At 39.0% G+C, this 16,779-nt stretch overlaps 1 protein-coding gene across 3 annotated transcripts in view; it reads right to left on the bottom strand.

Moving 5' to 3' along the window:
• UNC80 (unc-80 homolog, NALCN channel complex subunit) overlaps positions 1–16,779 on the bottom strand; it is a 208,117-nt gene that overhangs the window by 179,234 nt on the left and 12,104 nt on the right. For all 3 annotated transcript variants that reach the window (XM_068967658.1, XM_068967657.1, XM_068967659.1), the window contains exons 5-7: positions 11,540–11,663; positions 9,483–9,556; positions 6,112–6,251 (exon numbers count right to left, since the gene is read on the bottom strand). In XM_068967658.1, the coding sequence (XP_068823759.1) occupies positions 6,112–6,251; positions 9,483–9,556; positions 11,540–11,663 (338 nt within the window). The remainder of the gene's footprint in view (positions 1–6,111; positions 6,252–9,482; positions 9,557–11,539; positions 11,664–16,779) is intronic.

Genomic DNA, 16,779 nt, shown 5'->3' with positions numbered 1-16,779 from the left:
AAGCAGAAATTAACTCTATGCATATGGTAATTAAAGATGAAATCTGACATCAATTTTAAAAAACGAGCTATCTCTTCTATGATTGCAGAGTTCCAGAAAGAGTGATGTTTGGTTCAGTCAAGGTCAGGACAAAAGAGATGGTGAATTGGATTTCTTTGATAAAAGCAGATAGCTTTTGTTCCTAACATATTTGCATTGTTTTGTTGTTAAAGTTCTCTTTATTTCTGATTAATACATGAACTCCTCCAATGAAGACACATTAGAATTAGCATATCCCCCCAAAAAAAGAATTAGCATTTCCTGAAAGGTCTACCTTCTGCTTCATTTCCATGGCAACCAGCCTCTGCAGCTAGGCAAAGAGAAGACATAATTCATTTTTCTAGAGTGCCACTGAGTTCATATCTAATTCGCACATGTAGGTTTATGTGTGCTATGGGTGACTGTGTACACATATATATGCCAAACAATGCATATATATATATATAGATGATTGAGTGTGGCAGTATTCAAAAATGGGAAAAAACAATGTCCTTTCACGAAGAGGAAACTTTGAACATCATTGTTATCTTTGTCTTTACATGCAAATCAAAATAAAGTGATAAACAATCAATTTTATTAGAGGAAAGAAAATAATTTGCTATTTATATTTGCAAATTTCCATGCTTACTATGATTAAGAAAAATTATGCAGGAAATTTAAGTTCCTGGGTATTTTATGACCTCAATATTTCACCCTAACATTGTTTCACAAATTTTTAAAGTCAGGCAGAAGCACAGTATTATATTTGAGGTAAGAAATAACATTTAAATTAAACTTCTTAGAAAATGTATAACAGAATTAGTGAAGAAGGAATATGAAGATACTTAATAACATAATAAAAATAGACATTTAGTCATTTATATATATCTCTATATACATAAAATGATGGTTACATTGTTATCATTATTGTTTATTGAAATTAGCCTCCAAAATAGCCCTCAATACCTGCCTCCTAATATTCATAACCTTGTGCAATGTCCTCTCACACTACACTAGGATTGGTTGGTGTGATACAGAATATAGAAGAATCGATGGCATTTACCTTGGTAATTGGATGCTAAAGCTGAAGCTCCAGTACTTTGGCCACCTCATGCGAAGAGTTGACTCATTGGAAAAGACTGATGCTGGGAGGTATTGGGGGCAGGAGGAGAAGGGGACGACAGAGGATGAGATGGCTGGATGGCATCACTGACTCGATGGACGTGAGTCTGAGTGAACTCCAGGAGATGGTGATGGACAGGGAGGCCTGGCGTGCTGCAATTCATGGGGTCGCAAAGAGTCCGACACGACTGAGCGACTGAACTGAACTGAACTGAACCTTGGTAATTAGGTTACAAAAGACACTGAAGATTCCATCTGGAGATTAGGCTATAATAGACAGTGAAGATTCCATCTTGGTTCCTCACGCACTTTCTTGGATAATGTGTTTTGGGGGAAGCCAGTTGCTATGTCATCAGAAGCTCTTTTGAGAAGCCCTGGTATTGAAGAACTAAACCCTTTGGTCAACAGCTAGATGAATCACCTTGAAAGCAGACTCTCCAGCCCATTCAGGTCTTCAGATAACTGCAGATCTGGCTTGTCATTGAGAGACCCTGAGCCACAGTCATCTAGCTAACCACTTAGCTAAATTCTGGATTTGTGATCCTCAGAAACTGTTTGAGATAATAAATGTCTTTCATTTTAAGCTGCTAAGAAACTTTGGTAACTTGTTGTATTGCAGTTGTTAGGTAATGCAGATTTTGGTATTGAAAATAAGCATGGAAAAAGAAGTGTCAAGTGAAAAATTGAGAAAGGTGAGCTTGGACGTGAATGATCATGAAGACTTAGGTATGATGACTAAGGAGTTTGAAATGTATCCTAAAAACTATGGCCACTGAGGATTTATTAACAAGGGAATAGAATGATAAGATATGTATTTTAAATTACTTTTGTAACATTATATAGGTAATGGATTAAAAGGAGGCAACACTGAATATAGAGATACCATTAGGGTCACCTGCAGAAATCCAAATAAGAAATGATAGGGATCTGAACTAAGTCAGTGACTGTAAGGTTGGGGAGGAGGAGAGGATTTGAGAGAGATTAAGAAGGCAGAATGTAAAAGTCTTGGAAGGGAATAAACCTCACCTTATTGACTAGAATGTCTGGGTTGATAGTGGTACCATCTACTGAAATACAGGAGGCAGGAGAATACATTTGGATTTAGACAGAGTTTGAGGTACCTGGAAGGAACAGGAAGAGCTTTCTATCAGTCTCTTGATTACATGGGTTTGGAGCTTTAAAGAGTTGTCTAGGTGAGATGTAAAGGTTCGAGGGTCATCAACGTATAGTGAGTGACTGAAACTCGGCATCAAATAAGACTACTCAGAGGGAGAATGTGGAAGGAGAGGGAAACACCAAGAGCAAGAAGAGGGCCATGGAGGAGAAGCCAAAGGAAAAGTCTACAAAGATTCAGCTTGAAAGGTAAGGGGAAAGAAACCAGTATAACGTGCAAAAGAAGAGGAGGAAGTGACAGGAAGGACAGAGTGGCCATGGGGGTTAAAGTGCTGAAAGAGCCAATTAGGTCAGAACCAAATATGGACTAACTTTCAGGTTTATTGGGAGGGATCAGGGGGAAGTGATGTTAAGCATATGTTCCCCAAAATGACCAATTACGGCAAATAGCCACAACACTTCCTCCTTTAATTTAATGAGGGATCAAAAAGAAAAGAGGCTTCCATAAAAACATAATTAAGAAGATGGGTTTCTACAGGAACCTCCGTGCTCCGCCTAAATACCTGTCTTCTCGTGGAAGAGTAGTGAAGAGTGTAGACCATGGAACTGTCTAGACTGAGCTCAAATCTAGATCTTCTGCTTTCTAGCTGTGTGTCTTTGAATGAATCATTTAATCTCTCTGTGCTTTGGTTCCTCATCTTTAAAATAAGCACAGTGTCTTCTTCGTGTGGCTGCTGTGAAGATGAAATTTATGTACTTATTCAGTGCCCATCACTAAGGCCATGTGCCAGGCACTAGAGATAGAGCAATCAGTAAAAGAGATCTGGTCCCTCTGCTCATGCATTTTACAGTCTAGTGAAGGAGATAACTATTAGACAACTAACTTATTAGTTGTTGTCTAATCTATTAGACAACACAGGTCTTTGAATTATGGTTGCCAGTTGTACTGTAAGAGAACACAGGAGTTCTGTGATCAGATTTAAAATTTGCCAAAGCTTCTCTAGGAAGTAAGGAAATAATATTTAAATTGAGTCTTGAAGAAGGAGGAGCTGGTTAAGTAAAGAGAGATGGAAGAACCATCCAGGCAGATGGAATAACATACTCCAAATCTCAGAGCTAAGAAGAAGTATATTGCATGTGAAGAACTCAAAAGACATTGGAGTCTAGTGATAGGATGTGAGTAATCGCCTGATGTCAGACAGGAGAACTTGATAGCAGCCAGATAATGTGGAGCTTTGAGGGGTATTTCAAAGATTTTGAATTGTATCTTGATAGCAGTGGGCAGCCATTGAAAAAGTTAAAGTATGGGAGTGGCATGATTAAGTTTTTTCATGACTCTGTATATCCTTTATTGGGCAGTTACAAGAGTAAATAAGAGGCGACTAATGAGCAGGCTGTTGCAGGACTCTAGGCAGGAGGTGATGCGTGGCTTGGATAATATGGTGGGGGCCACAGACACAGGCGGAAGGAAGCAGGTTCAGAATACTTTCATATATGATTTTTCTCAGTCTTCCTCATGCCATAAATTTAATAACTACTCACAGAGTTATTCAAGCCATAAACTTAAGTTATGCTTGACTCTTTCCTTTTTCTCACTCTTCACATCTAGTCATTGCAGCTCTATTTTAAATATGTCCCAATTTCAGCCTCATCTCAGCCTTTCTACCCTTACTACCTCTACCCTAACCAAGCCACCTCTTCTCCCACCTGGACCATGGAAAGTGTCTCCTAACTAATCTCTGTGTCTGCTTTTCTTCCCAAGTCTATTCTCATAAACCATCTGGAGTGATCTTTAAGAGGTATAATTCAGCGACATTACACTCTACTGCTCAAACAGCTCTAATGGCTTTTCATCACACCTGGAACAAAATTCAAATTTCTTACCATGGCCTCCTGGCTCTGTGATCTGACCCCTTATGGCCTCTCTGGCTTGATTCCCTCACCTTGCCCATTTATTCATCAATAGCCCCTGGTCACACTTGCCTTCCTTCCATTCCTGGAATACACTGAACTTATTTCCACTTCAAAGCCTTTAGGCTTGTTCCCTCTGCCTGGATTGCTCTTCCCAGATCTTCCTGAGGCCATCTCCTGCGTATTATTTAGATCTCTAAGAGAAAGAGCCCACTCCGTCCTTATTTGCCTTCTTATCCTTAGATAAACTGAAAATAATTTATTTATGCATTTACTCTCTTCTATCTGTCTGGAGCCAGAAGAAGGTAGATCACTTTAGAACAAAAAGGCAAGTCAATACTGAGAGGAAATATCTATGGATCTTTTTCCAGGGTGGGGAGAGGTATAAGGACATTCAGAATGCATAAAAACACTTACAATTCAATAATAAGAGGACAAATGACCCGGTGAAAACCTGGGCAAAATGTTTAAATAGATATTTCACCTAAGAAGATACTCAAATAGCTTATAAAGACATGAAAATATACTTAACATCATTGCTCACCAGGAAAATATAAATTAAAACCACAGTCAGATCCCACATCACACCCACTAGAAAGGCTATAATAAAACAAAAATAACACATTCTGTCAAAGATATAGAGAGAAATGAACCCCTAGACATTTCTGGTGGGAAGGTAAAATGGTATAGCCATTTTGCAAAACAGTTTGATAGCTCTCAAAAAAAAAAAATTAAATTTACCATACAACCCAGCAATTTCATTCCCAGGTATCTATCCAACAGAATTTAAAACATATGCTCATCCAAAAATTTATATATGCATGTTCATCAAAGTATTATTCACAATAGACAAAAAGTTATAAACAACCCAAACATCCATCAATGGATGCATGAGCAAACAAAATGTCGCACATCCAAACGACAGAATGTTGTATGGATATAGTACAGCAGTAAAGAAGAATGAACTACTGACATATGCAATGATCTAGAACACGATGCTGAAGGAAAGAAGTCAAATGCTTTCAAAAGACCACACATGGCATGATTCCACTTATTTGGAGTATCCAGAACTGCAACCATATATAGACAAAAAGCATGTTAAGAGGTCATCTAGATCAGGATGTGGGAACAGGAGTGACTGAAATGGACAGAGGGGATATTTGGGGTGTTATAGAAGTGTTCTGAAATTGAAGTGTGTTGACAGTTGCAGAATTTTGGAAATTTGTTAAAAACCATTAATCGTAGACTTAAAAGGGTGAATATTATGGTATATAAATTATACTTTAATAAAGCTATTTTAAACATACCACCTTTTAAAATACTATCCATTAGACAGTAACCTTATTTGAAAACAGGTATATACAAATGGTCTCCTCCCCTGTTAGGTGGAGTTTATAGATGGGCACAAAGGCAAACCTCCTGAATCCAGGTTTCCTTAATTTCATCAGAGAGCAGGAAGAAGTGGACTAATGTTTGTCCTAGAGAAGGCATTGGTAAGCAAATTCACTATGACACCAGCTAACAGAGGCAGCTTTGGAATGTTCACAAAGAATAGATTCCCAAATTCCCTGTGCTTACTTTAGAGGCACCCATTCTTAATACAAGGATCTGCTAGTATGAAGTATTTTTATACTTTAAAGCGGATCCCTTCACATTCCTGCAACATAATCTTTTGGTAGCATCATTTGAGCTTCCACTTGTAAATACTTAAAATTCAATTTCAGACATCTCATTAAATCATGTCTTACCACGCCTGAATGTTTAAATGAGCTATTTAAGAATACATACAGCTATTTCTAGACGTATTCACGTAATTATACTCTGACCCAGAATATATATACAAATATCATACATTTACACATTTTAAGAGACAGAGTAGCTGGAAATTCATATTTAGTTTTGAGGATCTGGAAATACATTTTTGTCCATCATATTGCAGTCATGTACCTGGAGTGCGATGGTCCTCTTTCCTGGGAAGTTTGGGAGGACAGACTTCCATCAACGGAGTTTCCTCGGTGGCAGCCTGAAATGGTGGCCTTGGGTGAGATGGAATCTGACTGGAATGTTTCACAGACCACCTGGAGTCCCTTTCGGGGTTAGAGACAGTAGATTAGTGGGTTTTTTGTTTTCGTTTTTTTTCCTTCAGGAATATCTTCTAGAATTATCATATTATTGTACATACATTGTTTTTTAAATTAAAAAAATTTGCAGCATAAATATGTCATAGACAAAGGGATTTTGCCTTTGTCTAAGAAGGAATAGAAACAGGCTTCTAAAGAGCCCCTGTATCATTAAAAGTCTTTTAGGCAAAGTACTTTTATGTCCTTTATTTCATTTTGCCCTTGATTCTTTTCTCTTTTCACTTCCATATCCCATATCTACAGAAGAAGAGCTGCAAACTAATAATTCATCAAAGATATGTCAGTACCGAGGTGAATGGAATAGAGGCATGAGGCAGAAAACAAGGGTAAGTGAAAAACAGCTAATCAAATCAAAGTCAAAACATGAAAATGAAAGTGCAAGGTTCAGATTTTTTCATCATTCATCAGAGGGGAGATGTAAGACATCTTCCCCAAATGAACACAATAACCTTTACTTGTAACCACAAATTCATTTCACTTTATTGACAGGGTAGCTTCCTTTAATTACATTTATCTAATAAATGTAATTCTGCCCACTGTGAGATATTTTCCCATCAGTATTACAGATAAATTTCTTTGCTAAAAGATAGACCCACAAAAACTGATCATAGTATTTTAACCCCTTACAACTTCTGTTATATTTTCATATGTAAAATAAGAAAGTATTGTTCAACCATGATGCATAGAGAGAATAGAATACAGCTAGAAATTTGATAAAATAAGTCTTCTGAATGTGATCAAAGAATCCTTTAGCAAGAACATACTATGTATGTTTCATGTTAGATGTTTTGGAGATAAAAATATATTAGATGAATCTGGCCTTGAAATCAAGAACTTACAGCTAAGTTTTAAAACAGATAAACAAAGATTATAGCAGCATTTCCAATAGGAGTGCAATGCAAGCCACAAGTAGGAGACACATATCTTATTTTTAAAATAAAATGAAATAGGCAAAATTAAAATTCTAACTCTATATTCTGTTTAATCCAAAATTTTAATTTCAACTCATCATAAATATTACTAAGACATTTACATTTTCTTCAAAATATGGTGTACATTTTACACTTAACACCAGTTTAGACTATTCGATCAATTCAAAATAGTCATATTTCAAGTGCTCAGTAGCCAAATGGACCTGGTGGCTGTCATATTGGACAGTGCAGGTTAAAGCAATTAGATAAGAGTTCATGGGGAGTTAAGGTCTAAATAGGTCCCTAAAGGAAAGATGCAATTTAGATAGGTAAAGGGAGGAAAGAGAGCAATCCAGCATAAGGGAACTATCTGAGCAAAGCCTCAGAGGCTAATGTTGCAAGCCCTGTATCCTGGGAGCAACCCTTTACTAACTGAAGGGATAATGGAGGTCACCTAAGAAGGATGATGCTAGGTGGTGGAAGGCATAGGGAACCAGGAGGAGGAGTTTGGTCTTAAGGTGAGGGGACCCACTAAAGGCACCTAAGGAGGAAAGGATGCAATAGAACAGGGCCTTGTATATAATGAGCCTCTGTGGAATGATGAACTAATAAATAAATGATGCATTACGAAGATTAATCAGGCTTTATGAACTATGTTTATATGAAGCAGGAGAGGCTAGAGGTAGAAAATCCAATCACGTGGTTCCAGCTGCAATCTACATAGGAAGACCTAGATTGAGAAGATAGCAGTGCACATCTGAGCAACAGAATGAAAACAAAACAATATAACTCAGCAAGAAATCAAATGGAGAGGATTAAAAAGACTGAAATGTTGAATTTATGTATTTCACTGTATCTAAGATGTCTTCAGTTATAAGACATCATTATTTTATGTATGATCTTAAAAAAAATTCTGTTAAGTTCTTAGTAGTGAGGGCTGTTTATTTTATAGTTATTAAAAAGGTCTACTTAGCCTTATTTATGCAGATCTTTTGATTATATACCCACCCCATGCATGTGCATGCTCAGTTTTTGTGTGACTCTTTGTGACCCTACAGACTGTAATCAACCAGGCTCCTCTGTCCATGGAATTTTTCAGGCAAGAATACTGGAGTGGGTTACCATTTCCTTCTCCAGGGTATCTTCCCAACCCAGGGATCGAATCTACATCTCCTGTATATCCAGCATTGGCAGGTGGGTTCTTTACCACTGAGCCTCTTGAGAAGTATAAATACATCCCATGTATATGTAAAAAGGAAAATATAAGTGAAATAAATTGGTGTAGGTATTCCTAAAATGTTTTCACATTTATAAATTTCAACTCAGAGCTGTTGATATATATTTTTCCCATAGAATAACTTACGCTCCATCAAGAGTGTTATTTCTTAAGAGTGTTCCACTATCCCCTCTGACATTCTCCTAAGCCACTGACTATGATTCTGCAAACTTAGATGCTAAAATGATCACGTTTTGCTGCATATGAATGACAATCACATCAAGATTTCTACCAGGCAGCGAGATTGTAAGAGGCTAAAGATCATGAAAAATATACTATATTTCAAATGCGTTAAAAGTGAAAAAAATTTACATCTGAGAATAGATGAAACATAGCATATAAATCACAATGTCTATACTTAGCAATTGCTCTACAGGAGACATACTAAGATGTTAACATTTTTAGTTTTGAGGGTAAGAAGGATGATGATAATGGATAATAATAATAATCCTGGCAATAATGCATGAGTTGGAAAGAGGATTCAATTTTGATGGATAACCGTAAATTGTGTTTTCCAGATGTTGAACTGAAAGAGAAAGCAGGTCATCTAACACATATTAAATTAATGATGGTATACATTTCTATGTGACTTTGAACTACTCTGGCTTTCATTTCTTTCTTTTCTGAATCAAGTAGTGCATGGTGAATTTACATTAAATTATATTCTGCTTTACGACACATCTTCTGTTTTATGTGGATTTGTCTTTAGTTTCCTTTAGGGGTGGGACTGCATCTTAAGCCTCCTCTCTACTTCCTCCTCCACACCCGCTATAGTATTATTTTACCTATATTAGGGTTGCCTAGCAAATATTAGGAGATTCAGTAATTGAGAACAAGATACTTTAATGTGGAATGAATAATGATAACTAACATTTATTAAGTGTTACATGTGCTAGCTACTGAGAAAAAGCACTGGTCAAATCCTACCCTTCAAACCTCGCTATGTTCAAGGAGTATTCACCTTTCTTCTCATGGTTATAATATACTCACCTCTCGGTGTCTTGTGTCTTGATTTGGTGATTCACAGGTCTGACTTTGACTATTGATAGGAGAGCTTCTCTTAGCTGCAAATATGGATGAAATCCCATCACAAATTTTATAAGATTATATAAGTTATATAAGGTATTTTTTTCCTTTTTTCTTTTATATTTTACATATGGTAACATATATGTTTCAATGTGTGCATGCGTGCTCAGTTGTGTCCACCTCTTTTCAACCCCATGGACTGTAACCCACAAGGCTCCTCTGTCCATGGAATTCTCCAGGCAAGAATACTGGAGTGGGTTGCCATTTCCTTCTCCAAGGGATCTTCCTGACTCAGGAATCAAACCTGAGTCTCTTGCACTGCAGGCAGATTCTTTACCATCTGAGCCATCAGGGAAGTTCATCTCTTTTTTGAATCAAAAACCCATTTTAATAGATGGTTGAAACCTTGAAAGAAGACATTTAATAGCATGTATTGTAAGAGAACTTCCCTGGTGGCTCAGACGGTAAAGTGTCTGTCTACAATGCGGGAGACCTGGGTTCAATCCCTGGGTTGGGAAGATTCTCTGGAGAAGGAAATGGCCACCCACTCCTGTACTCTTGCCTAGAAAATCCCATGGACAGAGGAGCCTGGTGTCCATGGGGTCGCAAAGAGTCGGACACAACTGAGCAACTTTACTTTCACTTTCACTTTCTTTTCATTGTAAGAGAAATCAAACAACTGATGAAAAAATCTTTGCATTTTTAGGTTATCAATATAGATTTCTTCATCTATTCAGTCCAACTCGATAGGTTAAGGTGCTAAAAAAATTAGCAATACTGAAAATTGTAACAGTTAATATCTACATAGTACCTGACATGAGCTTCCCAGGTAACTCAGTGGTAAAGAATCAGCCTGCCAATGCAGGATACGCAGGAGATGTGGGTTCAATCTCTGGGTCAGAAAATCCTCTGGAGTAGGAAATTGCAATCCACTCCAGTATTCTTGCCTGGGAAATCCCATGGACAGAGGATCCTATTGGGCTGCAGTCTATGGGGTTGCAAAGAGTCGGACAAGATCGAGTGACTGAGCTCATATAGTACCTAATATCTGTCAAGTTCTGTTCTAAGTGTTTTTACATGTATCAATTCTTTTAATACTTATAATAATCCCTATAATAGCTTATGGTATATTACCAGATCCATTTTACAGATGAAAACATTAAGGAATAAGGAATGTGGGGCTTCCTGATAGCTCAGTTGGTAAAGAATCCGCCTGCAATGCAAGAGACCTTGGTTCAATTCCTGGGTTGGAAAGATCTGCTGGAAAAGGGTTAGGCTACCCATTCCAGTATTCTTGCCTGGAGAATTCCATGGACAGAAGAGCCTGGCAGGCTATAGTCCATGCGGTCGCAGAGTCAGACACAACTTAGCAACTAAAACCTAAAGAAATGAAAGCACTTGGGGGAGGTTAGGTTATATACATGATAAAAGATCTGGGGTGAAGCATGAACTTTCCAGGCACTTTTCTAGCTATCATGTTGTACTCTTTCTACAGTTCGACAATAGGACTATTTCATTAGACAATCCCAGTAGTGAAATACTTTGATAGCAAACAACAAACCTCCACTAAAGCAAGATTGTTAAGGAGCTGCTACTCCATCCATCATAATTATGATTAAGATGAAATAATAATAATGGCTACCAGTTATTTATTTCCTATGTGCCTGGCATTCTTCTAAGCAATTTTACATATATCAGCTCATTTATTCTTCATCATAATCCTGTAAGTATTTGTTACACTATATTTACATGGGAGTTATATCTGTAACTCCCATGTTACAGATGAGGAAATGGAGGCTTAAACAGGAAGTTTAAGTGACTTAACCAAAGTCATACTTTGGTAATACCACAGCATGTGCTCCTGGTTTAGAGTTTCTCATGATGTAAATGAACCCTACACCCAGGGGCCCCTAGATAACTCCCTGGAGGAATTTTCTTCCTCTTGGTTTCTTAGTGAATCACCCATCACCTTCCTGCCTATGTATGCTGAGACCATCCCACTAGGTGTTTGAGTCTCAAACCTGTAATGATGTTCCTGATGGGCTTCACCAGTGCTGTGAAGCCGGAGACTTCCGGCTGTCTGTGTTCCCACATGGGCTGCCATATAACAAGTCCACTGGCCAGTCGAAATGTGAGATCAGATTCCTAGAAGAAGAGAAAGAAGATCTATGTCCAAGAACTGGCTGAAGAAAACAGTCAATGCAACAATTAAATCTGTCACAAACTATTGTGTGTAAGATAGGTTCAAGAGTGTATTGTGCAACATGGGGAATAGTGCCAATATTTTGTAATAACTACAAACAGAAAGTAACTTTTTAAGATTGTATTTAAAAAGAACGTCATTCATAAGATTATTTTCAAAGTGGGCTGATCTAACATCTTCCTTCCTCACTCAGATGAGTGTTTTTAGGATAAATCAATAGGCTTAAATTATCATCACAATGGGCTTCCTGGGTGGTGCAATGGTAAACAATCCCCCTGCCAAAGTAGGAGACACAGGAGAAACTTAGGTTGATCTCTAGGTTGGGAAGTTGCCCTAGACGTGGAAATGGCAACCTTCTCCAGTATTCTTGCTTGGAAAATTCCATGGACAGAGGAGCCTGGTGGGCTACAGTCCATGGCGCCGCAGAGTTGGACACAACTGAGCACACACATCATCATCATCATAATTACTACAAAAATCATGGTGATCTCCTTTAGGCAAAATTTGTAATTAATTAAGATGGAACTTTGGGCAGAGCACAAAATACAAATTATTGTTTTCTATTAGCACTCACTGAGTCCTTTTCATTTCAAGGGCCTAGGCAGATCTCTTTCCTTATGCCTATTGATATTGATATTATCCCTCTTAAAGAGTTAATTGTCCTCTTTCTCTCTCATAAGGCAATAGCCTCAGATGCTGGCCATTTTGACTTTCTATTCTCCAGTCCATCTCTTGTTCTTGCATTTCATGGAATCAGTAACCTGCAGTTAGACCCTTCTTAGTATGTTATTTTGTATTGTTGCCTTCTCAACAATCTAATTCCCTGAGGGCAGAGATGTAGCCGGCTTTCTCCTCCTCCACAATCTCTGTCACCATCACAATACTAAATTCAGTGCACAATAGGTTCTCAATAAATATTTGCTGAATTGTACTGACTTTACAACCCATCCTCATTTAATTTGTCTACCACTGAAAGTCTCTGCCAGGAAGCACATTCTCTGCTTCATCATTACATCACTTTGAGTGTCTGAGACGTTTCAAATGCAGTTGTGTAAGTACAAACATATAACAGTCTGAGGTTACATTTTCAGCAATGCAGCCTCTCAAATCAACATAGACATGAAAGCGGAGAGAGTCTGAGTGCAGATTAATGAGCACAACTGAGACCCAGGAATTCACTTAGGGTGATGACTTGCAACCCTGGCTTGTATATAGTATAATCACCCAGGGAGCTTTTAAAACCTAGGAGGCTCAGGTCTCACTTCTTCCCCTAACCATACCAATTAAGTTAGAATCACTGTGAGATTTGCTTAAGTTCCCCCTAGTGACTCTCGTGTTAGCTACGGTTGAAAACCACTGATCTAGAAGAACGAGAGCTGGCAAAAAATTGAAAAAGTTGAGAAGAAAAGGATTCTGCAAATGGTGAATCAATGCAGCTCAGTATCAAAGGATGCCTCAACTGGAAAGACTAGCTGAAATCCCTGAATAAATCTCTGTGTTGGTATAGAGGGGACTCTAAGCTACAGACCAAGATCCTGGCACCACAGTGGTACTCATTATGGAGAAACATCTAGTGGCCATATTGGAAAAGCATATAAAGCATTTGGTCAAATTCATTCAACAGTCATTCTACAAATGTTTACAGACCACCTACTGTGTACTTGGTCCTATTCGAGATTCTGGAATACAACAGGGAACAAAGCATACCAAAAAAATCTCTGCTCCCCAGTGCAAAGGAGAAGTAAAGCAGAAGGAGAAAAAAGGCAGGCAAGGTGTCGATGTTTTAGACAGAATGGCCAGGGAAGGCCTTCTCGTGCAGGTAATATTTGAGTAAGGATCTGAATGAAATGAAGGAGCTGCCATGTAGCTATTTCCTGAAAACGCATTTTATAAAAAGGGATCAGCAAGTATAGTTGAGCTGTTTCAAATCCTGAAAGATGATGCTGTGAAAGTGCTGCACTCAATATGCCAGCAAATTGGGAAAACTCAGCAGTGGCCACAGGACTGGAAAAGGTCAGTTTTCATTCCAATCCCAAAGAAAGGCAATGCCAAAGAATGCTCAAACTACCACACAATTGCACTCATCTCACATGCTAGTAAAGTAATGCTCAAAATTCTCCAAGCCAGGCTTCAGCAATACGTAAACTGTGAACTTCCAGATGTTCAAGCTGGTTTTAGAAAAGGCAGAGGAACCAGAGATCAAATTGCCAACATCCTCTGGATCATGGAAAAAGCAAGAGAGTTCCAGAAAAACATCTATTGCTGCTTTATTGACTGTGCCAAAGCCTTTGACTGTGTGGATCACAATAAACTGTGGAAAATTCTGAAAGAGATGGGAATACCAGACCACCTAACCTGCCTCCTGAGAAATGTGTATGCAGGTCAGGAAGCAACAGTTAGAACTGGACATGGAACAACAGACTCATTCAGAATAGGAAAAGGAGTACGTCAAGGCTGTATATTGTCACCCTGCTTGTTTAACTTCTATGCAGAGTACATCATGAGAAACGCTGGACTGGAAGAAACACAAGCTGGAATCAAGATTGCCGGGAGAAATATCAATAACCTCAGATATGCAGATGACACCACCCTTATGGCAGAAAGTAAAGAGGAACTAAAAAGCCTCTTCATGAAAGTGAAAGGGGAGAGTGAAAAGTTGGCTTAAAGCTCAACATTCAGAAAATGAAGATCATGGCATCTGGTCCCATCACGTCATGGGAAGTAGATGGGGAAACAGTGGAAACAGTGTCAGACTTTATTTTTTGGGGCTCCAAAATCACTGCAGATGGTGACTGCAGCCATGAAATTAAAAGACACTTACTCCTTGGAAGGAAAGTTATGACCAACCTAGATAGTATATTCAAAAGCAGAGACATTACTTTGCTGACTAAGGTCCATCTAGTCAAGGCTATGGTTTTTCCTGTGGTGATGTATGGATGTGAGAGTTGGACTGTGAAGAAGGCTGAGCGCTGAAGAGTTGATGCGTTTGAACTGTGGTGTTGGAGAAGACTCTTGAGAGTCCCTTGGACTGCAAGGAAATCCAACCAGTCCATTCTGAAGGAGATCAGCCCTGGGATTTCTTTGGAAGGAATGATGCTAAAGTTGAAACTCCAGTACTTTGGCCACCTCATGCGAAGAGTTGGCTCATTGGAAAAGACTGGGAGGGATTGGGGGCAGGAGGAGAAGGGGACGACCGAAGATGAGATGGCTGGATGGCATTATGGATTCGATGGACGTGAGTCTGAGTGAACTCCAGGAGATGGTGATGAACAGGGAGGCCTGGCGTGCTGTGATTCATGGGGTTGCAAAGAGTCAGACATGACTACGCAACTGAACTGAAGTGTAAAGGTCCTAGGTATGTCTCGTGTGTCAAGAAACAGTCTAGAGACTGTGAACCTGGAGTCAAGTGAATGACAGAAGAGTAGAAAAAATAAGATCAGGGACATTATTGAGTTTCAAATAATATAGCCTGATGGGTCATAGTAAGTTCAATTCAGTCACTCAGTCGTGTCCAACTCTTTATAACCCCATGCACAGCAGCACACCAGGTTTCCCTGTCCACCACCAACTCCCAGAGCTTGCTTAAACTCATGTCCATCAAGTCAGTGATGCGATCCAACCATCTCATCTTCTGTCATCCCCTTCTGTTAGGGGAAGCACACTGATAGAAACCGCCCACTCTGTCCAGGTACCATAGTAACCATTTGCATGAGTTGTTTTATGACAGGAGATCCTTATAAGGAATACAGAACTAATAAGGCATCACCAACCGGAAGAGTTCAGGAAAGGTCTAAAGGAGACACTGCGTGCCCATCCAATTCCCAGAATCCCTCTCACTAGCATCTATCTTGGCTGAGCAATGAGTGCGCCACCAGGAAAGACTCTCTGAATTAGAATGATTGGTCAAAAACCACCCAGAAAGTAATCCCATCACCGTAAAACCCAACATTGTGAACCACGTGGCAGAGCAGTTCTCCTGGGTTGCCTTACCCTACTGCTCTCCACCCAGGTGCCTTTTCCCAATAAAATCTCTTGCTTTGTCAGCACATGTGTCTCCTCGGACAATTCATTTCCGAGTGTTAGACAAGAGCCCACTTTCGGGCCCTGGAAGGGGTCCCTCTTCCTGCAACACTTCTCCTGCCTTCAATCTTTCCTAGCATCAGTGTCTTTTCCAATGAGTCAGTTCCTTGCATCAGGTGGCCAAAGTATTGGAGTTTCAGTTTCAGCATCAGTCCTTCCAGTGAATAGTCAGGACTAATTTCCTTTAGGACTGACTGGTTTAGTAAGGACATCACCAATTACTGAGTGACATGAGAAGCCACTGCAGGGGTTTTGAGTAGCAGAATGACATGACTTGATATATGTTTTGATAGGATCACCCAGGCTATTGAGAATAGTTTGAGAAAGGACAAGGGTGGAGATAGAGAATTTAGGAAGCTATTATTATCATGTAGGTGAAAAATCATTAGACTAGGGGGTTAGTAGAGGATAAAATTAGTAGAGGGCAGATGCTGATTGACTAGAAGCGGAGTGTAGGAGAAAAAGATGTCAAAGATCTTGGGCCTTGTCACTGATAAAGTAGGGCAAGATGAAGAAGAAATAAGTCTGGGGATATCAGGAGTCTAGTTTTAGACATGTTAAATTTGAGAGGTCTGTTAGACTTATTGTCTACTTAAGTCTGTTAGACTTAAGTCTACTCAACTAGACTTATTGAGTAAACAACTAGATGGACAGGTCTAAAGTTAAAGGGAAAGAATCCCTCTTCCTTTGAAATAATCATGGGGAAGACTGCCTGATATCATGTGAGGTATTAGATCCAGCAAGCAAGGAATTAACAGTGTGCAAAGTATATCAGATTTCTCTCCAGAAATGCAGAATGCTCCATTCATCAGGTTTTGATAATTTCTTAGTTTCAGAGATGGGTTCTTTTCCATGTTTCTTCTAAGTAATCTTGGCACAAAACTCCAATGAACATGGCAACAGGAAGTGAGTTCCCTTAAACTGACATCCTGGCTTTTAACATCTGCTCTCTTAATGGGACGATTACCACTCAGTGAT

The sequence above is a fragment of the Capricornis sumatraensis genome, chromosome 3 (assembly GCF_032405125.1).
Source record: "Capricornis sumatraensis isolate serow.1 chromosome 3, serow.2, whole genome shotgun sequence".
In the NCBI taxonomy this organism is placed as follows: Eukaryota; Metazoa; Chordata; class Mammalia; order Artiodactyla; family Bovidae; genus Capricornis; species Capricornis sumatraensis.
Note: the sequence above shows the minus strand (reverse complement) of the source record. Positions and strands in the feature narration are given on the sequence as shown.